The sequence below is a fragment of the Anabas testudineus genome, chromosome 2 (assembly GCF_900324465.2).
Source record: "Anabas testudineus chromosome 2, fAnaTes1.2, whole genome shotgun sequence".
In the NCBI taxonomy this organism is placed as follows: Eukaryota; Metazoa; Chordata; class Actinopteri; order Anabantiformes; family Anabantidae; genus Anabas; species Anabas testudineus.
Window position 1 is genome coordinate 26,863,467 of NC_046611.1, and position 26,505 is coordinate 26,889,971.

The following is a 26,505-nucleotide window of genomic DNA, read 5'->3' on the forward strand; positions in this document are numbered from 1 at the left end:
TTTGACCACCCGGACGCGTAACTGTGACGCTACAGCAAACTATTGGCCACACTTCTTTAAGAGGCGGGTTAAATGTGTACAATACGGAAGTACAAGTTGTTTTCGCGTCAGTGTAGACTGACACTGAGTTCGCCTTTGCCTGATAAGAAATGGGTATGTATATATTTATTGTGTTGCTCAGAAAATACGCCGGTCCGCTTTATTTTCCTCCAAACCCTTGTTCTTCTACAAAAAGCTCAAATCGGGGTTCGCATGAACAGTGCATAACGTTACCACATCTGTGGCTGTGTAGTGTCAGTGCTGTGCAGTTTTTCTGCATGTTCGTATTTCAAATGGAACTGATGTCTATCGATGTGTAAAGGGCATACAATTCAAATGAGCAACTATCGTGAATTAGTATTCATTATGAATCCTCTTCTGTTATATTTATCAGCTGCATCTTTAGGTGTGATTGTGTGTTCCTTTTAGAGTACGTCGTGCTGCTCCTCACATGGTTTCATTATTCCCCTAAATAATCAGCGCCCCAGATCAAAACCTTCCACATTGAGATTCAAGGCAAAGTTGATCTTATTGATTTTCTAGAGACTACTCACTTCATTTCTCCCATGCCAATCATCACTCCTCTGCTCCTCTCTGCCTCATGGTGATATTTCTCTTTTCCAGTGGCTTTGACTGCGCTGCTCACACACACGCTGCCAAAACTTAATCCCCACTGTGATTATCACATAATACTCTTTCCTTATTATCAAAATGGAGCACATTTGGATTATAGTTGTTGTTAAAGACTGATGTGCATGAGCTAAAAAAAAAAAAAAAAAAAAGAGAGAGAGAGCCAGAGACAGACAATGCCATGAGAGAATGTAGCCCAGCTGACTGCATGACACTGAAGTATAGGTGCACGCCTCTGGAGCACTAAACACTTAGTCTAATGAGTGTGTTTTTAAAGGAGTCATTGAAGTTAAATTGGACCATGATCTCACTCTGGGATCATGATGTCATTTTATACAGTTTCCAGATGAAGGCAAGTGATAAAGGCCGTGGGATTATCTTTGCATTCATTGTGAAAGTATTCCACCCTAGATGATTTAGTTTTATAGTTTCTGTCACATTTCACAGTAGAAATGTATCACTCCTAGGAAAAAACACTTTTATGAAGGGAATCATTTAAATTAATTAATTTAAAACGATAAGGAAGAAAACTAATCAACCACATTTCAGAAACTGTAATCGGAAAATATTAAGCATTTTAGTGCATTAATAAGTAACAATCGAGAATGAAGAAGTAGTACTGAATCATTTCAGTAATAATCTAGAATCTACAGATATGAATTTTAATAATATGACTTCGTAAACACAAATGTAACTGTTATTTTAATTATAGATTGGCTATGATGTCAATTTTCTGAACATACAGTTTGCTAAATTACTTGTGCTAAAGTTGATAAACCATAGGCTTAATGAAGCTACTCCTTTGTGTCATAATAAACAGTATATTTTAGCTTGTAATTCTCCTAGTTATGCGAACGAACCAGTGCATTAAACATGCTGAATTTAGATGAAAATATAGCATGTTAGGTTAACATGTCATTATGGGTACAGTTACCAGCATCAACAATATGTTATCCTAAACTGACTGATATTAATGAAGAAGGCATTTCTAAAAAAAAAAAAAATAGCATCAATCTCTCATCCTGCAGTGGCCTCCACATGTTCACAGATTTTACAGGAGATGGAAAGTAGCTTCCACTCGGTTTAGAATTTTCCACTCCCACACACATTTTAATTGATGCATGGATAAAAAAAAAAAACGGACTAAATGATTTCTATTTTACCGTCACCTTGTTTCTATTGCATTAGGAGAAGCTAAGAAATGTGCTGATAAAATATTCCGCAGGATAACACATTTTATTTGCATGAGGTGAGCCCTCAGCTCTTTCTCATTGACTCCTAAGAAAGACACAATTTCAGTTCTCTCATTTATTAGTTCCGCTTTTTCTACCGCGCTCATTGTGCCTCTCTGCCCTCTAAATGTTTTATGACTTTTTAAGTTGTTTTTTGCAAACCCCTGTACTTATTACTCATACAGCCTTAGCATACTCAACCTTTGTACTCATGAAATCAATTAATTCTCTTAAATAATTTACCTTCTGAGCAAACCAGATTAGGCAGAGCACTTTTTTTGTATGTCAGATGTGCTGTTCTGATGTGTATTTTTTGGTGTTCAGACATTAACTTGGCCCTCACCCCATGGCTCGAAGGAGTCTTGGGTGATTAGAGAGAGAGGTCCTTGATAAAGCATTAGTGTGTGACACACACACACACAGAGCCTAAAGATCCCTATGTGCATTTGCACACATTCATTTTTCATGAAACAGACTCATAACAATTAGTCTGGTTACCGCCTGGGTAATCTTAGTGTCCCTGTAATGCCTGTGGTCTGCTGTATGACATCACTTTCTAAAAGTTCTAAATCTGACATTCTCATCCGTTTTCATAGTGAGGACATTAGCAGGCCTTGGCTAATAGGCCCGCACTCGTTCCTGGCAAAAGAAGGGCAATAAAGTGAGAGAGTGGAGAGATTTAAAAGAAAACGAGACTGGAGTGCTCCGAGAAATAGGTTTTATTCACCAGAGCTTTTACACAAATTAATTTACATGAGCAAGAGAAGAAAATGTAAAGTTGAAGAAAAAAATGCATAGCCTATTTCTCGTTACAGTCAATAAAGAGCCAAGTGAACATTTATGCATTATTTCAGCCAATATATGCTAACAACCATAGCTAAGTGCGAAGGAATTTGAACACCACAACCTGCCTACTAAATCGAGACTTTCGGCCACATCGTTTCCAGCTGGCATGGGACGGTACCCTTGGGAGTGGCTTCAGAGCTTCAGAGTCTGCTGCAAGAAAAGCAAAGCACAATCCTCCTGAGGAACTTCACCTTCCTACCATCCCCCGGCCTTTAGTCCCTCGGCCTAAATACCCTCATCCTCCTCCCCTCTGACAGCAAACGCAAGGTCAAAAAGGAAGTGCAGCCTCTTCACCATCTATTGGCTCTGCCCTGGATTCCTGGCTCGGTATCACTGAGCAGTCTATGCTTCAGAAATGCCCCCCACCCCCCTCCTTTATTGTGACCGTCAGTCTCAAGGTCAGCTCCTAGGGAGAGGGTTGTGCTTATCAGTTTTTCCCCTCCCTTTTCTTCTTGGCTATCCTTGCCCCCAGTTTTTCCATTCACTGCATCAGTAGACAGTAGCTCAAAGCTCCCAGCTGGGGGTTTCGTGACGTGTTGTCTAACGTGTCTCTTTGTCTGTCTCTTTGTCTGTCCGTTTCTTTTTTTTATTGGGTAGCTGTCATTACAGCATGTTGTCTGGTTTTCTGAGCACCCAGTGCAGCTTCGAGGCTTTAGTCTGATGCTTGGTACGCTTTTGTTGCCTCGTCTCTCCTTCCTCACACTGGTCATGGCCCCCTTTGCCTTGAAGCAATGTTGTAGTGTGTTCCCGGTTAGATTGGATATTGTTGTTGTTGTTGTCTGTAAGCTATGGCAGTCAGCCTTGAGTCAGTGCACTATGTTTGTCTGAACAAGATGCACATGCTAAGGGAACAAGAGGAGAAAAAAAAACTAATCCGACTGGAATCAAAATACCCTTTAATATTCCCAGGCAGATGTTTTTTTTAAAGCATTTTCTACAACTCGGATAGAAAGCAAGACCCATGACATTCCTGGTGATTTTCTGTTGATTTTCACTGAACCTTTGTAACCTGACTTCTGACTCTGATGGTTGTCAGTCACCAACTCTCCAAGAGAGGGCATTTTTGTCTCTGGGTTGGTTGGTTGGCTGGTTGGTTGGTTGGCTGACCCACCAGAGAATTATCAAGTCAATATATTACATCTGGTGTGTGTGTTTGTGTGTGTCAGAGAAGGAGTCTGTCTGCTTGTAACTCTGTGTACTTTGTGTGCACAAATGCTGCTGTCTGTGCACACACCATGTCAGTGCTCTGTAAACACTGGCATTGACTGTGACTTTTGACTATTACATAAGGAACATGGATTTTCAGCTGTCCACATTAAAAGCCCTGTAAATTCAAATGCTTAATTTGTATAGGCAGCACGGCATTGACTGAAGTGTCTGCTTGTTATATATTTGGCAAGTGCTGCAAGTCTGAAGGGAAGCTGTCAATAGCAATCCCAGCTATTGATATGGCAGTGGGCAGGAGATGTTACTTGGCCCCCGACTCCGGCATCCCTCTGATCCCTCTACATCATAATTACATTAATATTGACAGACTCTTGACAATAGTCACATTACTATTGATAGGTAGCTGTCAATACAGTGTTTTCTCAAATAAAACATATTCATTCATAACTTGTAAACTGCTCGATAAAGGCTTTGAAAAGAATATTGGACCCGGCCGGGGTTACTCTCGTGAGAGGGCTGCTAGTTTGAGAGAGAGAGAGAAAGTGTGTGTGTGTGTGGACTGATGGACTGATTAATTTAGCACTGTATTAGAGCTCTACATAGTTCAAGGCTACCCTTGACATACCTTGTCACACAGACACACAGGAGCATAATCTGCATATTTTCTCCCATCAAGGAAAAACTTTCAGAAGGAGCCTGTTTATTGGTTAGTATATGCATTCAGGCTACCTCTCTTTTTTTTTCTTTTTTTTTAAGTTAATCCCAACTCTACTTCCATCACAGGTTCTAGTCACTAAACATGGCAGCATTTAAGTGCATCTCAATGAATTTGTCACACCTGCTTACTTCAGCATGAATTCAGTCTTTTTGCTAATTCTAACTTAGTTGGACGGTGTATCCCGGCTCTATTGAAACATCAGGAATACACAGATGGTCCTGTGCACCATAATAAACCCAAGCATTGCAACCACATATTAGAATGTTTTTTTACCTCCTTGAGAAATGTCTAAAGTGACCATGATCTCTCTCTCTCTTTCTGTCAAAACTGCCATATTTACCCAGCTGAAATCTCTTTTAAAGCCTCGTGACAAATCCTGTTCAGCGAGACACAAAAGGCACTGTCAAAAAAAACTCCTCTCTGTCTCTCTCTCTGTGGTCCTCTTGCTCTGTCTCTCCTTGTGTTAGTCTTCCACTTCTTAAGCGTTTCACTTGAGGAAAGGGCAGATAAAACTGGGGGAACTGTGAGCAGTTTGGAAATCGTATGCTGCGCAAAATAGCCCAGCCATCACAATGGTGAGATCCCATATGAAGTAAACTCCAGGGGGAGGAAAATTGTTCCACATTTGGCAGATGTTTACGGTGTACCAGAGACTGTGCCGTTAGCCTAATCCCTAGTGATGTGATTTGTACACACACCCCTATCTCCAGGGGGAGCAGGCACCAAGAGCCCCTGGGCTTCGCCTCCTGTGCCGGGGTGTGTGTGTGTGTGTGTGTGTGTGTGTGTGTGTTTGTTTGTACATGTCTTTCTATGGTTATGTGGACCCATTTTTATTAGAAACCATCACTGTGGGGACATTTTAGCCAGTTGTCGCAACTTCAAAGAGCTGATTGAGGGTTCAGACTTAGTTTTAGGCTTAAGGTTAGAATAAGGACAAGGGTTAGACGTGAGGGAGCAGGGGGCTAAGGAATGCATTAATTCAACGTGTGTTCTCACAGCTATAGTAAGGATAACGTGTGTGTGTGTGTGTGTGTGTGTGTGTGTGTTTATGGACTGGAGAAAGTAGTCGAAGATTCCCTGCTCCTCTGCTTTGCTCAACTCAAAGGTAGCATTATGGATGGGTCTTACATGTGAAAAGTGATTTATTTTCCTGTGTATAAAGAAAAAATAACCTTCCTAACAGGATAGGCTTCACCTCTAGGGCCTCATTCCTCTTAACAACTAGGCTGTTCCTTTAATAGTTGCGCATCTGTATATATTTTGTTCATGACTTGAACAGATCAGTGTTACTGATACATTATTAAAACATGTTGTAGCATAAATTTGTTGTACTGGGATTGTTTGAGGTTTTAGAGAAAATTAAGGGTTTTTTTTGTGTATTGTTTGGCCATCATTAGGAATATCACTTTTCTTAGTTTACAACAGAAAGAAATGGTGGCCCACACTAAACCAGCATAAATTCAAACCTTGTTCACTTTTTGCTTGTAAAACTGAAGTAATGTGAGCAAACTAATTAACATATTGTTTCTTGTTATTCATAATTTCTTCCAGCAACTTTCGAAGAAAAGAACACCTCAACAAGGACAGCTGGAAGTTTCTCGACCAGGAGCTGATGTTGACCTAAAGACCCCAGTATTACGCATCAGTCAACTGGATGCCCTCGAGCTCGACTCAGCCCTTGAGCAGCTTGTATGGACCCAGTTCTCCCAATGCTTTCAGAACTGCCGTCCAGGCCTGCTCACCCCGATCGAGCCTGAACTAAAAGCTCTGCTCCGGCTGCTCCTGTGGAGGTTCACCCTGTATTCCAGTAGTGCCACTGTGGGCCAGTCTTTACTCAGCTTGTGCTACCACAACACCCTTTCCTCATCTCCACGTTACAGACCTCTGTCACGCAGGCAGAAGTTGGGTCTGGCCTTGCTCACTGTAGGCCCCCGCTGGCTCCAGGAGCGTTCCCACAGCCTACTGCTGTGCTTTGGTTTGAGTTCAGGAGGGCTTTTGTCTGAAACAGACTGTGGTTTGCTCCAGCAGGGTCTCCGCAGTTGCCTGACCGTTGTTTCTACTATTGCCCAACTAGCAAGTCTCATTAACTTCCTTGTCTTCCTACGGAAAGGTCAACATCCCGTCCTGGCTGAAAGGATTGTGGGAGCTCGGGCAGTTTTCACCAAATCCAATGTAGTCCGGGATATAACCTACCAGTACATGAACCGGGAGCTGTTGTGGCATGGTTTTGCTGAGTTCCTCATTTTCCTGTTACCTCTAATGAAGACAAGAAGTCTGAAGGCCACAGTCTCCGCAATTCTTTTTGGCAGAGAAAGTGTTGATGGGGAGGGAGCAGCAGAAAGGCAAGGGGTGTGGAAAGAGTGTGGACTGTGCAGTGAGTGGCCAACCATGCCTCACACAGTGGGCTGCCAACATGTTTTCTGCTACTACTGCATCAAAAGCCACAGCATTGCAGATGCTTGCCTCACCTGTCCCAAATGTGGTGCAGAGGCAGGGCAGCCTGTGCCAGTCAAGCTAGAGGTGGAGATGATTGGAAGGTGATGATGTGAAGCCGCAGTCCTCATTGAGTTTATTTGAAATTACAGGGACTCTGGAAGTTTGTATCTTTACAAATGGAATAGCCATACAGTAAATTACACAGGCTTGGGACTAATAAAAATGTTATTTTGTAATAAATTATTAGTTTACAATAAAATAAAATCCATTAACTATTTATGTCCATCTATTGTGTACAAGTTTATGACTGGACTTCCATCTTTTATGGTGCCTGTGTCTTTTCTGCACACACATCGACCTGCTATGTTTAATATATGTGTGCATATATTGACAATCCTCTGCCCCTTTCGTTTCTCCAGCTGGACTTTGGACAGAACTATTTGTCTTTAGTGCACTGGACAGACTGCAGAGAACCACACAGAGCATATATTTGATGAGTGAACGTGTTGATTTATGCTCCAAATTGGCTCGGTGTTAGTGCATGTGTGTGTTTGTTGAAATGGGAATATTTGTTCTGATGAAAAATGCAGAAAGTCAGCTGAATAAATAATGGGAGGAATTTCTGATGCCTCTCATCATGGCCAAATTAGCATTTGTTGTGTATTTTGTGCCTAAATTGTATTTCAACATCATTAAAATTGATAGAGTGCTACCTCTTGGGTGTTTATTTAGTTAAGTGGAGGAGAGAGATGAGGGAAAGTTATAACAATCAGCACACTTCTCTCTAGACAGGCCTGGTCTAACTCCCATTATCCGTTTTCACAGCACCCCAACATGCTCAAGATCAAGGGTGCAGCCGGGGGCTTGGATTGACTCACACACACACACGTACACACACTTGACAGCCAGCCTCTCGTTTCCCTTGGCCTTTCTCTCTTTCGCTGCCTTTCCATCTCTCTCCCTCTGTAATCTCTAGGGCCCTCGCCCTTATAAGACTGTAGTAAACTGTACCAAAACCCTGGCAGTCGTCTCCTTCCTTGCAGGCGAATTACTCTCTAATCCCTGTAATGAGTCCAAAGATGCTTATTTATGCTGGAGTTAACCTCCACCAGTGAGCCCAGCCCCGGGCCAAACGCACCCCAGCTGAGTGAAGCCTTTCCTGGTCTGACAACAGAGGAGTGAGGTGGGGTGGGGGCTACCTCCCACCTCTCCTTCCCTTCCCTTTCCAACCCTCTCCTGCGCTGATCACTAGGGCTTAATTGCTGATTGCTGAGACAATCAATCGGAACTGCAGGCGTGATAGAAAGCCTATTGCGGATAGTTGGTCTCGGATCTACTGGCTCAGAAAAAATGCACACACATTTGCACTCAGATGATGTTTCTGTTTCTGTTGAACCGAGCGGATAAAGCATAAAATATTTGTCCTCATGAGGTGCATGAATGCCCTGAAGAATACTGTGTCGGTGTTCTGGCGGGGCTAATCTTTAATTATTCATGTAACTGACCAATGTGATCCTGATTTCTTTGAAAAGTTTTGGAGTTCTGTGTGTGTTAGAATATATATTATTGGTGTTAAAGCGAAGCTGATATATAAAAAAAAATGGTGAAGCCCATATAGAAGTACTGAAGTAGCCTCTTGAGGTGGGGGTTACAATCCTAGATGATGATTGGTTTGACAGAATGTAAAAAACATCCTGTGAATACTTGGAGGTCCTCTCTCACATCAAGGACATGAATGACTAATGAATCCTATAGCATATAAAAGCAGAGGAAGAAAGACTGGTTGTCAATATTTTATGCGCTATATTACATTCATGTAGATTAAGGATGCATATATGACCAACCTTGTTGCCACTGGGGCATGTCATTGTCTTAACATTCAGACAGAATTACAATCCAAACCTTTTTGCAGATATTACTCTACAACTCTAATTGAAGTCCCCAATCCCCAGGAAAGAGAACAGATAAAGAAGAAACAGTACATTAAACTCTATTAATTGAGTTAGGCCATGGATTGAATTAGTTGGAAGTTGGAACGGGGCTCTGGACTTAAGGAAGCTGGGGCTCCGTTAAGCCTATCTGTCTTTGGATCTTTTCTAATTCACAGGCTCCGTGTGGAGAAGAAAAGGAGGAAGAAGCCCAGATTCCCAGTGGCTATGCAAAGCAATCTGCACATTCACACGCAGCCATTTAGGGAGCAAATTGGCCCTGTGCCCCCTCTGACGAAGGTTTTAAGAGAAAGGGAATCAGGGCGTTGAATCCCTAACTAGATCTCCTTCTTTGATGAGCCTCTTTATCCGCCTGTCCCTCATCTCCATTTCTTTGATGTGAGGCATTGATTTTCTTGATTAAATAGTTTTTAAAGTAAAAAGCCTCTTCTAACACTGGGTACTTTACTGTACCTATTGTAGGTTCGTTTGTGTGAATGCTTGTTGAATGGTCCATCTACGGTGTTCTTTAATTGGAACAGAGCCCTTGGCTCGCAGATATTAATAAGGATAGTGCAATTCTGTGATTCGTGCGTGCATATTTTTGTCTGAGAAAGAATGTTATCATTTAAGCTTATGCCTGGCTTTTACCTCTTCATTTGAAATGGCTAGAAGGACTCGGAAAGCCCTATGCATCACTAATGAAATTAAAGACTAAAAACACCTGCCCTTTTTCACGTTCCCCAAAATTCCATCTCTGATCCTGCTGCTCATGGTGCTTTTTGAACTTTTCAACAGGTAAGGGAATTACATCCCTCTTGTAATGGGAGATATTTCTGACAACTCCAACAAGCAACACCACTTTCAAAGAGTGAATGACATTATTTTCATGCCAAGAAAAGATGAAACAAAAATGCACCATTTATTTGTTGACACCTCCGAGGAGATTTGACACCTGTGTATTTTTTCATGTGGCATGTCCAATATGTCAATAGGAGTTACAAGTATCTCTCATATTTCATCTATTCAATAAAAGACATGCCAAACATGAAACACCAAAATTCCTCCAAGGTAGTGAAATCCTAGGTGTGCTTGAGTTCAGGGCTAGCTGCTGCAGGTACCTGTGTTATGAGAGTTCTTTCAACACCTGCCGGGCTTTGGATACCACCGGGCCCAATTATCTTAGTCTGCCTCCTCTTCTTAACCACCTCTTCAGTCTAACAGGTCAGGGGGACAATCAATCACACCTAAAATAAGGAAGTAATTTCCTGAGCTTTTATCATGGTGTTGAAGTTTGTCTGGTTGCATTTCACACCTTGAAAAAGATGGACAGCACTGGTTTGGGAATACATAGAATTTGGCCTTTTCTTTTTTGTTCTCAAGACCCAGGATAATTTGGGATCTATATGTGGTCTACAGTAATATGTTCACCTCGATATGTGCAGTTTGGAAAAGCAAATACAAAGATCAAGAAAATGCACTAAAACGTCCTGTATCTGATGATGCACGTCGATAAAGGTTATTCCACGGTATAACTTTAAAAAGTTTCAGTGTAGGCTGTAGTCTTCTCCACATCAGAAACAAATATATCTCTGACAGAGAGCATACATCTAGTCAGAAATGTGGAGGTTAGATTCCCATATGCTCGATTTAAATAAACATATACTGCATATCCGTTGATCTATATTTATGTATTTGGTATAAGGTTATTTTCTACTGGTCATGTGTTTTTTGAATCCTCTACAAACTGATTGCAATTGTCATCACATTGCAAATTTCCCTTGAAGCACCGCAATACACTCACACTAGTGAGGTGCATCAAATAAATTTCGGCATATTTTATTTTATCACATCCGCTTACTCTAGCATGGGGCTAAAGAGATGAAAGCAAACTTTACCTGACCTGTCCTCTGATTGGATGAGCCAGGACAGAAGTGGTAAGGGGATTGGACAAATGACCAGAGGGCATCACGGGGGGGATTATACACAGGTGTGCTGTGGTGCGCCTAGGGTAGGATCTGCCAGAGTCTGTTTATGTGTGGGTATGTGCATCATCCAGTCTGTGCGTGTCTTTAGCCATCTCGGTCCTCTTCCCACTGATGTCTAGAACAGACTAAATGAGCAATAATCTGCACACATCCCTCCAGATGTCCCAGTGAATTTCCTGAGGCTTAAGGCACCAGCTGAGCTCTTTGAAAGTTTTGATAACTTCTGCAAATGTGATTGAACCTCTGCTTGTTCGGGAATGTGGTGCAGGACACAATGTGCTTATTCCTATTTCCCCTCAAAAAGATGAAAAAGGTGGCATGTGCTTGGCTCCTGTAACAGTATACCTATTTGGAACAATATAGTGATAAGCGATTTAAGAAAGATCTTTGATGTGTTCTGTAAGAGCTGAGGGAAAAAATAGATATAGTCAATATATAGATAAATAGATATACTCTAATGGTAACATTCAAAGTTCTTTAAATGAGTATTGAAAAGTTCACATGTGGTTTATATGCAGTTTTAAGAACCACAAATTACATCTATTTAGCTCTTTTTGTACAAATAGTTGGAGCTCAGATTATAGACTGATTTCCATCCATATATTCTGCTATTGGGGGGCAAATGCTTTTGATCATTACACAGCCAAAGAGGACGACAGAGGAGTAGAGAAGAGCTTCATTCCCTATCATCTGTCAATCAATGCTCCTGCAAGGCCCTCAGTCCATATAAACAAACAAATACAAGCAGGAGCAGATGTAGTAGCAAGTGTCATAAATATTCGATAATGCCCTTTCACGTAATCTAACTAACTGTTCTTTCAAATCATTTTATAAAATCTAACACGTCAAATCTAAGAACTATGTCGAGAACAAAGAAAATGTGAGCATGTAAAACAGAAACACAAATAAGGGCAATGGTTGGAAGGAATTTTCAATAAAGTATCCTCATGTGGGCAAGGAAACAAGCATGGCAAGATAATATGGAGTTTCTGTTTGAGAAAGGTAACAAGAGGAATCTCTAAATTACATGTGTAGGCAACAGACTGAACAATGAGAACAGCTGGCAGAAAAAGCCTAACCCTGTTAAGTATGAGGCTGCTGGGTAATGACAACGTATTTGTGCATTTCAGCATCTCGGAATCTCCAGCTCACAGGGGAAGGAAGAAACACTTTTATTTTTTTTTTTATATTTTGGTAACCATGGATACCTGTGTGTGAAGGTTTTGCGGTGAGTCTCGACTCCTCTAGGAGATTAGCGAACTGCATGTGTCAACCAGCATTAACCTACTCAGTCCAGCAGATGCACAAAGACACACGCGCACAAGGAAGAAGAATAAACATGCACAAACACACACATTAGCCATCTCGCCTCAATGCACAGCACAGTGCAAACTGAACTGCAGCTTGTAAACACACAAACGCACACTACACATTGTTGGAGCTGATCTATCTACTCATGAGTGGACATGGAGTTGTAACCTGAGGAAAGCAACTTTGATTGTGATGCTGTGGTACATGAAGTCTGCACCTCCAACACACAGCCCTCCTTCACACAGACTAAATATGTTTTTCTCTAGTATGTTTTTTTTTTTATTATTATTAATTATTATCTGTTATATCTTCATATAAAGTAAACTCCTAATTGAGGCTCAAAGATGATTTATGATGTTTTCTTTGTTCATTCTTTCCTACTCACAGAGAATTCATGTGTGGTGCTTTCACTTCACATGTAGAGCATCAAGCCAGGGTGAGATGATTGTTCCTCCAACTGGGAGCATGTCCACTAAATTATGCATTAATATTTACATTGTAGCACCCACCAAATTAATATATGTGCATATTATAACTGACCTTGTTAGAGCAGGGTCAAGTATAGTGTGGCATAATTTACAAAATGCAGCCTGTGCCTGTTAGCCTGTGTCCCACATTATTATGTGGTGTCTTTTTTCTTTGTGGCAAAATCCTAGAAATGATACCAATCATGATGCAATCATCAGTTTTCCAAGATGGAGACTTTTGTAGTTTGGCTACAGTGCAATGTCCTTCTCTGGGTAGAATCAGCTTGCAGCTTTATAGTCTACGTTTTCATCATGTCTACAAACATAATCTATTTTTCTATGTAGAAGCCCTAACTGACGCCGTGGGCTTGTGGTCGTGTATTATGTTCTCAAGTGTTTGTGCTTGTCTTTTAGGGCCAAGCTGCTGGAGTCCTCTCTGCCCCATCCACAAAGCCTACACGGCGTTCAGCAGTCATACCTCTGCTTGTCTGTCTAGGAGCTTGGCGTGTTTTCCCTCAAAGTCAAATTAAAAAGGTATGCCAGAAAAGAAAGCATATCTGCAATTCAGAACACGTTTTTCTATCAGACAGGAGATATATTGCCGACTAAGTATTGTCAGATGTTGGCAAATTCCACATATTTTTCATATCCGGCCCCCTGAAACTTGGGGCCGTTTCAAGACTCAAGGCACATCATCGACAAAGACTCTGTGTGACCTTAGGAACACAAGCAGAAATGAACCAAATATCCATTCTGTTTTCTACAAAAATATTTTCTTGGATATAAATGCAATATCACTGCCCATAAATCATTTAGGAATTCATTTGGAAATCATTTGAAAAACACATTTATTTGGGAGGTGTTCATCAATAAACGTGGCTCCTGTGAAAAGTTATATTTATATATTCATGCATTCAATAGATTCAGTTATTCATGTATTCACTCATTCACGAGGCCTAGTCAGTGGCTATGCGTCAAGGCCCCATCTGTGTGCCTATATGTGTGTGTGTGTGGGTGTGTGTGACCTGCGGTGTAGCCCTGCTATGCTGTGGGCTCGTGCTGTTCCCCAGGGGGCTCTCATCTTTTACTGAGCCCTGACAGAAGATGGAGGCTGGGAGAGGTCCGCTGCATTAAAAAGCCTTTACCTAGCTCTGATTTATCACCCCTGCCTCACACGTACACACACACACTGACAGTCACACAAGCTCACACACACATACCCGCCTGCCAGCCCCACGCCATCTCACCATTCTTTGCCGCAGCAAGACTCTACACTCTATCAAACACGCAGCCGCATGGATGCCTGGGCGCGCGCACACACACACACACACACACACACACACAAACAGTGAGCCGAACGGACACACGTTCACACACCATCAAACACATACTCGTTCCATCATAAGATGGCTGCCTCGGAGAAAGAGTGAGGGAGCGAGGCGCCGCACTGCACCGCAGTGGTGATTTTGCATTTTAATGGTACCCCTCCTTTCCTCCCCACAACCCCCTTCTCCCATCAGTTGGCAATTCTGGTGAGTCACAAGCAGGCAGGCGTCAAGCCACCGGCTACCTCGCCACAGGAAGACACAGCGACACAATTGCAGGACAGCGTTTCCTGGGTACTTCACCTGCAAACAGCTGCATCTGAATTTGACAGACACTGATGAGGTGAGGGAGGAGAGCCGGGGAAAGATGGGTTTTCTTACATATGCGTGTGCACTCTGGGAGGAAATAGATTGTCATTACACCACTACAGGCAGCATGGAGTCCTAGAGGACAGCCTCCGCACACACATCATGTAAACCTTTAATTGCACATAAACACACACACACACACACACACACAGAAACAAACAAAGAAAAGAATATGCTTCCAAAATTCAAAGTCAAAGCTATGTGGACACATCCAGTGCACAGTAAAGGTGAGCGCTGGTTGTAAAATGCACTTTAACAAAGATACGCGCACCAAGGAGGAACACAGCACTTTGTCCTTGGATGGTCCAAGACTTTGTAATCATATTCATTCATTCATACATATGGGTGGAATACATTTGCTCCATCTCTGTTCGAGTTATTGCATGACTGCTGATAAAAACAGGGAGGGGGGGGGGAAGGGAATGAATGTAATCTCTGAATAAAATTCTTTTTTTTTCACAACACACATTAATAGAAGTTGACTGAAGAAGAAGAGGAGCCTTTTGTTCAGCATTACTAATTTTTGGCCTTGTGTTTTTTATTCAACCTCTGAAATCAAGAATCTCTTCTGTGACTGACAGTAGCGGCACATTTGGTGAAAGACAAAGCGCCATCTTTATAGTGAATTAGACAAAGTGAGCTCTTCACTGTGTTTGAGTGCTAACTCATATCTACACTCATTATAATCATGCAAAAGCTCAGATTCAAAAGATGCTTCAAAGCAAACTAAGCTAAACTAAAACCAGTGCACTTGATAAAACAATGGTTTATGTCTAGCATGTGTGTTTATTATTTATTATTCATTATTAAAAGCATTTATGTGACTTTGGTGCAGTGGATCGATTGCAGCATTTTGCAAATGGTGTTCAAAACAATGTCTCCAATGAAGGTTTCTTTGTTTTGTAGCAAATCCTGTTTTGTGAATGACTGTATATTAGTCTGGAGTCTTACAGTGTGTATGGATGAGTCCAAACAAGTAAGCATCTGAAGCTCTGTAGCGTGAAAGTCAAACATTTAGTGTGTGCATATTAGCTAATGCTACCTTAGATGTTGGAATAATAATATAGGCAAGCCTCTCCTCCATCATTCAACACTGTGTGTGTGTGTGTGTGTGTGTGTTTATGGTGGAAGTGGAGGAGGAGTTGGTAATGGAATAAATTCTCACTTCTTGTAATGGAGGTTGCTGGTGCTAAAGGAAAGATGATAATAACACTGTTGAGGCTGAAAATTGGAATAAATCTTTCATTTAGCTTCTAATTTGAGGAATTATATGAAAACATACACATAATGGTAGCACGAAGTTAAAACAGTATTCATTTTGCACTATTATTGTTTACATCCATAAAAACCACAAAGTCCCACCATTCACTAGTTTACGGGGACATGTTCATGATCTGTGTGAGTTGCCAGGCATATGAAATCATTTGTTTTTAAAAGCAGCAACATTTTGCCACTTATCTGTGTGTGTGTGTGTGTGTGTGTGTGTGTGTGTTTGCTGAGTAAATCGGTGGTGAGAAGAAGGCTGCTGCAGCTGTTGCCTCCAAAATCATAATTCATTGTTGGGAATGCTACAATCTAGATTACATCTCTTGCAGCTTAAAAGTGTATTTTCCCCATAAACAGCATTCCCATCTACAGCTCATAAAAATTCATTCTGCTTCAGCATAAACAATCCCTTTGTCCTCTCACCCTTGCATGTGTGTGTGTGTGTGTGTGTGTGTGTGTGTGTGTGTGTGTGTGTGTGTACACATGTATTTGTCCATATGGCATAAACAATCCCCTGCTCCCGTCAGGAACACAGAGTGATCCATCAGTTTCTCCACCGAAAACCAATTTCACTGGAGATGTTCACTTTTTCACAGACACACACCACCTATCCCTGCAAAGAGGGAGAAAGAGCCACACATTCAACAGAGGAAGATAAAGAAAAGTGAAAAAAGAACAGAGACGAGGGACATGAAGCAAAATTCAAAGAGAAACATGGGAAGAATAGGAGGAAATAAAAAAAAAGACCCAGCTTGCTGTGTTTAATAGGACACACTGTTATTTGCTGTCTCATCAGTTCAATATTGTATGTAAAAACTGTTTATCTGTGGCCCTGCACACATACAGTATGCACACTGGGAGCTGACGCACAGCGCCTGTCAAATTGGCTTTATGTGACTGCTCCAAAAAAAAAAAAAAAACGTCAGTCTCCACACAGTGGTGTTTGTAATAAAAACAGAATGAAAATGTGAGACGGGGTGGGGTGGGGGAAATTCTCGCTTTTGACCATTAAAGCTTGAAGTGTGGAATTATGAGCGAGGAGCAAGGCATGCTGTTGCGGCCCAGTTTTGCAGAAGCGGGCAGATGACAACATAATTACAGAGAGTCATCTCATAACACGTGATTAAACAAACAATGCATGTCCTCTCCTCCTAAGGTCCCCATTTCTATTGTCCTTTGTTTTTTGTGCATGTGTTTGCTGAACGGCGGCGTTGCGTGTGTTGGTGCTCACAGGAAGGAAAAGGAGGTGAATCTGCGCGTATATGTGATCATGTAAAAGCACACACAGAGATAGGCAGATGGAAATATAGTATGCAGACAAACAGGCAACGGACAGCAGGCTAATGTATCTTTGCAGTAATGGGCTTAAGTTAAAACAAGATGAGAAAGACCTTCATTTCAGAGGAGCTGCATTGCCACTAATGACTAGAGGGCCTCCAACTGCCATCTCAGCCTATTATAACTTGGAGATGGCTCTTCTGTGTTTTTAAAGATGAATGCAAATTAAAACGCATTAGGCTACATTCATTTGCGGTCTTTGGCATATAGGCCACTTTTGGTCCGAGGGCCACTTAAGACTGCCTTATTTCTTCAAATGACCTTGAAATCAAAGAAAGAGTAAGTTTTAATGATTTAGAGGGCTCTAAAAGACTCAAAAGGAAAAGCAACACAGGGCCTCATTAAAATTTTCATTTAAACATTAAAAAAGCTTTTTGTTACAAATGTCCCTGCCAGGATGCTGAGTTGATACACAAAGAGAATCGTAAGAATGCCCAGCATCCGAGTCGATTTTATGTCAATCCATCTCCTCATCCATTGATCGGCGATTGTCTAAATTACAGGGCATGCTTATTTGTCTACTTTATAATTTTCTTTGTGAGACCGGGGCTCGTGTGTGATAAACGATGAGCTGCGGAGCACTGAGATTTGGTGCGGGGCCTGTGAATGACCTGGGGAATGCATTGTGTCGCTTTATATTTAGCTTCTATTTCCTCACCGCCTTCTGTTCTGCTGCGCATGGTATGATTTCAGTCTGTGAGTGTACGTATGTGTGTGTCTGAACAAAGGGCGAGACATACTCCATCACCCCCTAAAAATTCCCTCCTCCATCGCTCCCTTATTTCCCCAACGACTCGCCGTGCCTTGTAAAAACCTTACCCAGGCTGCTCAGCACCCTTTAAAATGTAAAGCAATATTATGAAGCTTGACACGTTGATCTCTGTTACTATGGTATTGTTTCAGTGGTCCAGTGAATGTAAAGAAAGCTGTTCCCGTCCAGAGCTAAGTGAGACCGTGCCAAAATGTTCACTTTCCACACTGTTTCCACACTAAAGGAGCTGATGAGAGAACTGTAATACTGTTTGTTTGTTACAGGTGTCAACGCATTACGAATGCCAAAAGAAAAAAGGAAAAAAAAAGGAAAATGAGACACATATTTTTCAGTTTTTGGCACATGGATCCAACCTCAACATAACTTCACCTCTCGTGTGTTTAGTTATTTACAGCCCTGACAACAAAAAGCCTTGAACTGTTCAGCAAACTACACAGCACCCTTTGTGTCACAGGCAAAACAGGAAATCAGGCTTTTGTCCGCTCGAGATGGCATCAAAAAACACCTTGTTTCATCTGTCTTAAGCAATCCTATCTTGACGCCTTCACATGTCCCCATGTGGGGCTGTGCCGCTCCTCAGAACAGATTGGGAAACAGCACAAACGATCTGCCGGGGAAGTCCCAGCGGGCTGCCATAACATGCTTGTTTGCCGACGTACCTCTGTTGCACAGAGCCCATGTTTGATTTCTCTCAGGTTGCCCCTCCTTTTCTTTCTCTCCTGCTCTCGCTCTCACTTCACTTCTATCACTTGCTCATTTCGCTGTCTATATCACCTACTTTCTTTCGTTCTCTCTGTCCCTGACACTCAGTCTCAGCCTGTTGGCCTGTCTGTCTATGACTCTTTTCCTTTTTCTCTCAGGCATTCCTCCTTTTCTCCCTCACACCTCCTCCTCCTCCTTTTCTTTCACTTTAAAATATGTGTTAGTTGGCTGTGTGTCTTGTAGAAATGCCAGCAATGATTGTATCCTTCATCCACAATACAATAATAAGGCAGGTGTACTTCTGCCACATCCATTTTCCTCACCTTCCTTCTTCCCTTTTGTACCTCAGAAATGAGGTATTGCAGCAGTAAACAGTAAAAGCAGGAAGGGCAAAAGAAAGCAATATAGAAAAAAGATAAGATTGCCTTTTTCATATGTTAGTTTGCGTGTGGCCTTTGTTGACACCTGGGTAGATCCAGAGAATTGTTGTTAATGTTTATTTCCATCTTAAAGGATGCATCACTGCATGAATTGTGCCTTTTGCTGCCTAGTGCTGTGTCCTCTTCCCCAGTGATGCCATGCTGCCAACTTTACAAACAATATTTATCTCATCATTTACTTAAAAAGCACACTGAATTTCCTCCTGGGGGGAAAATGTTGCAAAGTTTTGCAGAATCAGTTGTTACAGGCGTCGAAAAGTTGCAATACACCTGTTAACAGAAAAACAACAGGTTCTGTTTTGGTGCATATACCCCCAAATACAGCCGGCAATAAATAATAACATTTCATGCAGAGTATTTGTGCACATGGGACAATGGTTTCCTGATTTCTCAGGTGTAATGCTTTAGTGGATGAATCACAGGTGTAGGAGATATTGTGTGGTGGATGGAACCCAGGTGCTGGAGTTATTTCCGGTCTATGCCGTTAATCACCAAGCTGACGCTGAAATATGGCTCGCATTTTAGTGGTTTTAAAATAGAGTTCCCTTGACTGCATATACTTAGGTAGGGGAATAATAATAATAAGGGCAAGATAAAGTCAAGAGACAGTCAGAATGTTTCATTTGGCTGTGTGCTGCAAAATGTGTTCTGTTTTTATCAGTGAATGTGGGCTCAAAGTCTGTAAGATAATAGAAACTAAAAAGGATGTGATGCTGTCTGCCTGATAACAATAATTTGACAGTTTCTATTCCTATACAGCAATCAGGGCTTTGATGTAAGGAGCTGATTAATAACTAACTTCACCAATCCCTGTTGAAGGATTTTATGTGCAAATGCAGCATTCTAAGTAAGAAGAACAAATGAGTGAAGATGAGCAAAGTCCCTTGATTTTTCTGGAAAACAAGTTCTCAACTCAGTGACATAGAAGCAGGGAACGTGTGTATTTGTACATGCGCTGCTAATCTGAGTTCCATACATAAACTCATACTGTACACAAATATTTTTTTATTGTTTTATTTTATTATTTCCTATTCTTGTTTCTACTTATTTTGCTCTGGCCTAAAGACTCAGAACGTGACAAAGGTTTACATCAGAAACTGTCTAAATATCTGATTATGAGCTGTTTATCCTCATTAAATGATGACAACATCGTAACGCCAATATGCAAGTAGCCTCAGATGTGATGTTGGTCAATATCTATTGACAGACAAATCATTGTTGTTGTTCTTTCTTTTCGTCATTGTCCAGGCCCAATGCATGAGGGCCTAAACTGGCAGTGAATGTGATTGGATTTTCAGTCTCTGTCATTAAATTCCCATGCGGGGAATACTAATTCCAGTATTTAGTGCGGTGATGCTAGGGCTTGCTTTCATCTTAAACAGATTCCAGTCTAATTAGATTGGGCATGTGGGGGGTGGTGGATGTATCCGTCTGGACTAATCCCTGCCTCTCTGTCCCAAACATTGTATTATCCAGAGAAAATCCATTGGCTGCAGGCTATTCAAAGCCAAATCTGCCTCCACTGGTGCCTCTGTACTGTATCATCTGGAAAGTTGTGGCTAGAAGGGCGCGCTGTGCCGTGAGGGTGGAACCTAATGGTCATGAGTGATGTATGGGTTGCAGAAAACGCCATTTAGAATTTACAGTAAACCTTTTATCGTGTATTCAGGGCAAGACCGCTCACTGCTGTGGCCTCTTTAGCAAAGCTGTGTCTGAACTACTATGAACTAGTCTCTTCACTGAACCTTTTCATTCTAGGACAGTGCAGTTAGGAAGTAGAAATGGGTGGCCTCTAAAATATGGTCACATCGAAATTGTTCTTTTTTTGTAAACATGTTTTGTTTGACCTATAAATAGCAATTTTAGTAGATATGAACAGGGAAACAATACACTTGTGTATGCTCTCATGTACATAGCACACAGTTACTGTGCACAGATCACTCTGTCATTCTGCTTGTGAGTTACTGGTAGACCACAATGAAAACACAATGTAAAGAAGTCCTTCTTCTAGCCGCTGAGAATGCCAGAAAAATGAAAGGCCTTCAGCCATTGTTCTCCACAAAGGTCAAATGCAATTCAATCCCATAATATGCGGGGGGAGCCCTACCTCAACAACCGCCTGTGCTTTAAGTGTGAGCAACAGGAAAGGGCCATTCAGCAGAACAGTTGCACCCTGTGAGCCGAGCACATTCGTCAAGGGCGAGGGGTGAAGTCAGAAGGGGGGAGAAATAGCTGTTTTTTAGGCTTTTACATGTTGCGGCTGTTCCAGTGCACGCTGAAGTGTGTCGAGCCAAACAATAAAGGCCACAACTGATTCTGCCGGAGAGAAAAGATTCTCATCTTCCCCCTCATTTTTGCTGCCCTTGTGAAATTTCATTAGGTGGATTTAACGACTTGTGAATGTCGACTTTCTCCGTGACCCTGACACTGGTGGCAGACACGTCTCGCTGGCAGGGTGTGATGTATTGTGTTGAGGCGTTCCTGTGGTGCAATTTTTAATGTGACAGTATGTGTTGACCTCAGATCTAAAATGTCACCTTCCTATCTCACACTGGTGTCCACTTTGCTTCCTAATAGAATTTTAAAAGCAATATAAATAGTCGGCAGCACAAAATACATTTATCAATCTATCTATGAAATTGTCAAACCACATTATAGCTTATATATTATTATTATAATGCACAATATATATATATATATATATATATATATGATGCATATCACATATAAAGTTATGTTAGACAGGACACGGACATTTTAAGCATCACAAAAGTGTCCGATGGTCCTTTGTGATTCTAATTTGTTTGTTATATTTGTGTGCAAAAGTTTATGAATAAGATGAATAAGATGATAGGCAAATAAAGCTTTTTCCTAATAAGTTACAAAGAACGTGAAAGAGTCAATGTGAAATAAAGAATATTTGATGCGATCAAATTGGTTTGCAGATACAGTTTTTAATGTATCACAACAATGAGCAACAAACATACTTGATGAACTATTTCCAGAAGTTGTTCAAATACCATCTACAATAAACGTCATTTCAACTATGACAACAGGTCTGTGACAAAATAAAAAAAAAGGTTTCAAAACCATGTTATTACCGTGATACGGTACAGTTGAGACCTCAAACAGTACAGTAACAAAAACTAATGCGACTACTCTCTATATATAAAACATCAATAACATTTTTGGTTTAGTTTATTTAAAGTTTTAGCCATAGGGGCTTCTTCTTATTAAAACCTCAGGGTGCATTTCCTATGTAACCCAGATGTTGAAGAGTACATATTGTGTAGGATATGATTGCGCCATGAAAATCCCTTTGACATCCAGAAGAACAATTCCAGTTTCAACCTTTTGAAGGCTGTCCCCATAAACATGACACAATCCATCCATTTTTTTTTTTAAAAGTTCTTTTTTTTTTTCTTTTTGGCTGCTGTGCAGTTGCAATATCTATGTACAGTTATATTGTTGGACAATCCTTTTTGTTGGTTTGTTAGCTTTTACCAGTCCTTGGTGTGGAAAGCGTCCTGTCTGATGCTAACATCTTAGCACATGATGCTAGCTGACAGTTCAGTCTTATCATGCTGAGCCACAGAGTGGGGAAAGGCAAAAAGCCAGAGTTGTAAAAGCCTTTGGAATCAGGACAGTCGCTCATGTTTGTACAATGGCAGAATTGCACCTTCGGAGGCCAGGATGTCTCTTATGAAACACAATCGAAAAGTGTCTTCAGGATTAAAGTAAATGTTAAAATACTAAAAATCCAAATAATGACATTTAAAAAGCTCACACAGAAAATTAAAAACTGACATTTTGCTTTAAAACTTTGAAAAAAAAAACACCTTTACAATAATAAAACATAAGAGGAAATGTTACTTGATTGAAACAATAACTAAACGTGATTTGATTTAACCTGTCAAACATTGCATTACATGCTACTTGCTCATCTCAGAATAGGAAATACCAAAAGCAATACATTTTTGCATTTCTTCATATTAATAAATTTGTACCATGCACAGCCAACTACGAATATGTACAACAGCTTAGCTTTCTTTGTTCACAAGCCTTCTTTCATACAAATAGCCTTCTGTTACTTTGGAATGAATCACATTGGTTTCAATTACCAAACTAGAAAGTGATTCGTAAAAAAATTGAACACCCTTTGACAGCTTTCACATTCTTAGTTCCACAGCAAAATAACATAAAATTTTGAAAAAAAAAAAAAATTAAAAAAGCAAAGCAAAGCAGGTAATGGATCAGTATTTTGTCTGGTAGAAAGCTGAGAGAATATATGGCAAGCAAAATAACATTACACAGTAGCAGCAAACTTTGTAAGGTAATACTTTGCAATGTTGAAATCACTAAATGTGGAAAAATTAAAATGATGACTTTAACTGTAGATCATCAGAAGTGCCCAGAGAATTGATGGGAGGATGTCGACCTATGCACTAAATGGCTGCTTATAGGTGTTAACACTGTCTTAAGTCTTACAAGTACATGGAAATGTTTTAATATACAACACAAATGCTGTTGTCCCCTTTTTAAAGCAGCATATTTGCAAATGTAGAGCAAATGATCATACCTTTTTTAACATTGTGACCAACTTGTACCTTAACAGTTTCAAGTATACAGTACTGCTTTCATCGATGCACCAATTGTTAAATAGGTCTCTAGATTGTTAGGCATCAATCCTGTAACAAATATGGACCAATATGCTGCTGCAATAGACACAAATAATAATTAAAACACAAACATACATACAAACAGAAAATTCTATTAAATTAACAAATGGCCTACTCAAATAAAAAAAAAAAAAGACAAATAAAAACAAAATAAGTGCACTATAGTCCAGACACAAGCAGGTACCGTAACAGTACAGCAATTCACAAATGAAAAATGTTATATTCACATAATCCGAGAGTCTATCAAAACTAGAGTTATTACCTCTTCAGAAAAGGGTGTGGGCAGAGGTAAAAGTGAGAAGGTAAGAGTTGGCACAGATTAGTATATACTACAAGAAAAAAAGGGGGTGGGAAATAGATACAGCTTGTTGTAATACAAACTGGCAAACACAGGGGCATCATACACATTTACTTCACCATTCTAAATTCCCTCAGTGGCAAAACCATACTGTCTTTGTAGGGCAAAACTAAAAGATATGCACATTGTCCATTGTAACAGTAATATTGTCTCTCGGTACTCTATACACATCAAGGAAATGCGTCCGATAAAGCTTGACATGTTTTGGTTATAAGCCAAGTGTACACAGGCTTGTTGCTGCTTTAACAAATGAGAAATGTTATGTTCTGACCTGAGAATTTAAAGCTACTGAATTACACCTATCTAAACTAAGAGAGATTCTCTTTGAGGGTTCTGGATCGTCATCCCATACAGTACATGCTAGCATTTGGAAAACAATCCAGCTGAGGTGCAATTTGCTATCGTGAGAGTTTTTGGCTTGAAACAAGCCCCCCAAGGGAGCTTGTGGGATTTTATCCTACTCCATGTTTTTGTATACAATATAAGCTCAGTCAAGCATCTGCAACAGTTCTGTCCATAACAAAAATCAATCAATATCTTGCCAGCATATCAATATGGGAAAAACAATCCTGAGTCAATCATTTGGTACTGTAATTTTTTGGATTAAGAGAAACTTTGGAACTGCAGTTTAAAAAGTCTTATTTTTTTCTTTAAGCAAGGGATCCTTTTGTCACTCCTACACACTGAACATATCCATTCTGATACTACTGAAGCTTGCGTCTAAGCCAGAGGCCGGCTTAGCCTTGACTTCCAACGAGTTATCTAAGTCATCCAGCTTTTGGCTTAGCTCATTGTCAGACTCATCTGAACAACTCTCGGTGGGTAGTGCGGTTGGAACCCCTGAGGTGCTGCAGGAAGTTGAGGTAACCGTTGAAGGTGAGGAGAGGGGGGGAGGAGGAGAGGCAGACGGGGAGGAGGAAGCAGCTTTCCGGGCTGTGGTGGCCTGGAACAGGACATTTGGCCAGGACTTCATGGACAAGCGAGAGAGATGAGGGAAGGTGTTATTAGAAGAAGCTGCAGACTGCGAGGTAGATGTGGTGTTAGGAGTAGGGGAGCAGACAGAGTGAGGTAATAATCTAGTATGCTCTTTGGCATTTCTCATTGCTTGTTTGATTGTTTTCTCTTTGTGCAAGCTCGACTGAAGGTGTTGGCCAAGTGCTTCGTTCCCATTAACAACCACATTGCAGGCAACACAAGTGTATTTGCTCACTGCCTTTCGAAGCACTGTCTCTTGCAGGTCAGTAATAGGATGTCCGAAGTAACAGAAGGATTTCTGATGACGCACCACTGAATCTTCATCAGCAAAAATCATCTGGCACTTCCTGCATATAAACTCATGCTTGACAGATGGTACAATAAAAGCATCTGGAAAATCCATGGTACTTTTGGTATCTGTTTTCGGTTCTTCTTTTGTGCTTTCTTTTGAAGAGCCTTTGTTGGTGTCATCCATAGCATCTATAGCTTCTTTTGGTTTGAAGGAGTTTGTGGTGGGGCTCTGTATGCTTTGCGGTGCCTTCACAGGGGTTAGTTTTTGTTGCTGCTGTTGTTGTTTCTGCTGTTGCTCAAGTTGTTTCTGCTGCTGTTGTTGTTGCTTCTGCAGTGAATCCTGGAGGGTCTGCTGATACTGCTGGTACTGCTGTAGGAGAGCAGTCGGGGAGAGACCAGCGGCCATGGCAGCTTGTGGAACTGCTGCTGGGCCATATGGAAACAGGTTCTCCATTCCACACAGTGGTGGGAAGTAGCCCCCTGTTTGGACCCCTCTGGGAAGCTGGGGAGAGAAGCAGTTGGGAAATCCAGGAAGAAAGTAGGGCAGGAACTGCCCTCCCAAGAATGACGTGGGATCACCTGTAGCAAGAGCATTCTGAAGTGCTTGAAGCTGTGTGGCGTCCAGTTGAGTCTCACTTCCTGGTTTCCCCGGAGCTGGACATGGTTTCTCCCTTTTCTTGGCCATGCGAGGGGCCTCGGGGTGTAAACTGCTCTCGTTCTCTCGGCCTTTCACCTTCATCTGAGGTGGCTTGTCTCCTGGTTTCTTGCTGCTGTCTCTCTCTGTGTCTTTGCCTTGCTGCTCTGTATGATTTACTGCTGCCAAAGGTGTGGAGGGTACAGGAGGAGGAGGTGGAGGAGGAGGAGGAGGAGGAGGTGTCTGAAGAAGAGTCTTGGTTGGGGTAGTGCTGAGAGACATGGCAGGAGAGGGGGTGGCTGGTGTAGGGAACCCAAGCATGCCAGCACCGGGAGACGCTAAAGCTGAAATACAGTGGTATATAAATATGGAAATATTCAATATTTATATATTCAATCCCAATGAGTTTGTATGATAAGATAATGATGCCTAATTTGTCACTGGCTGACTCTTTATCTCCCTTGTTATGATTTTGTTATGGATCAAAACTGTCACATGCGCTTTAATGAATCACTTCAATCTGCAAATACATTATAATATAAATGTACCAAACCTACAATAAGGGGAAAAACAAACAACACAAACAAAATCAAG

At 41.2% G+C, this 26,505-nt stretch overlaps 2 protein-coding genes across 2 annotated transcripts in view; one reads left to right on the forward strand and one right to left on the reverse strand.

The window, feature by feature from the left end:
- The first annotated feature begins 72 nt into the window (after positions 1-72).
- pex2 (peroxisomal biogenesis factor 2) lies at positions 73-7,715 on the forward strand. The gene is made up of 2 exons (XM_026363999.1): positions 73-153; positions 6,184-7,715. Exons 1-2 carry the CDS (start codon positions 73-75, stop codon positions 7,171-7,173), a joined length of 1,071 nt encoding a protein of 356 aa, XP_026219784.1. The 3' UTR covers positions 7,174-7,715.
- Positions 7,716-21,908: 14,193 nt separating this feature from the next.
- The window catches only part of zfhx4 (zinc finger homeobox 4), a 77,972-nt gene continuing 73,375 nt past the window's right edge, over positions 21,909-26,505 (reverse strand). The window contains exon 12 of the mRNA XM_026361770.1: positions 21,909-26,255. Within this exon, the coding sequence (XP_026217555.1) occupies positions 24,688-26,255 (1,568 nt within the window). The 3' untranslated portion in view covers positions 21,909-24,687. The remainder of the gene's footprint in view (positions 26,256-26,505) is intronic.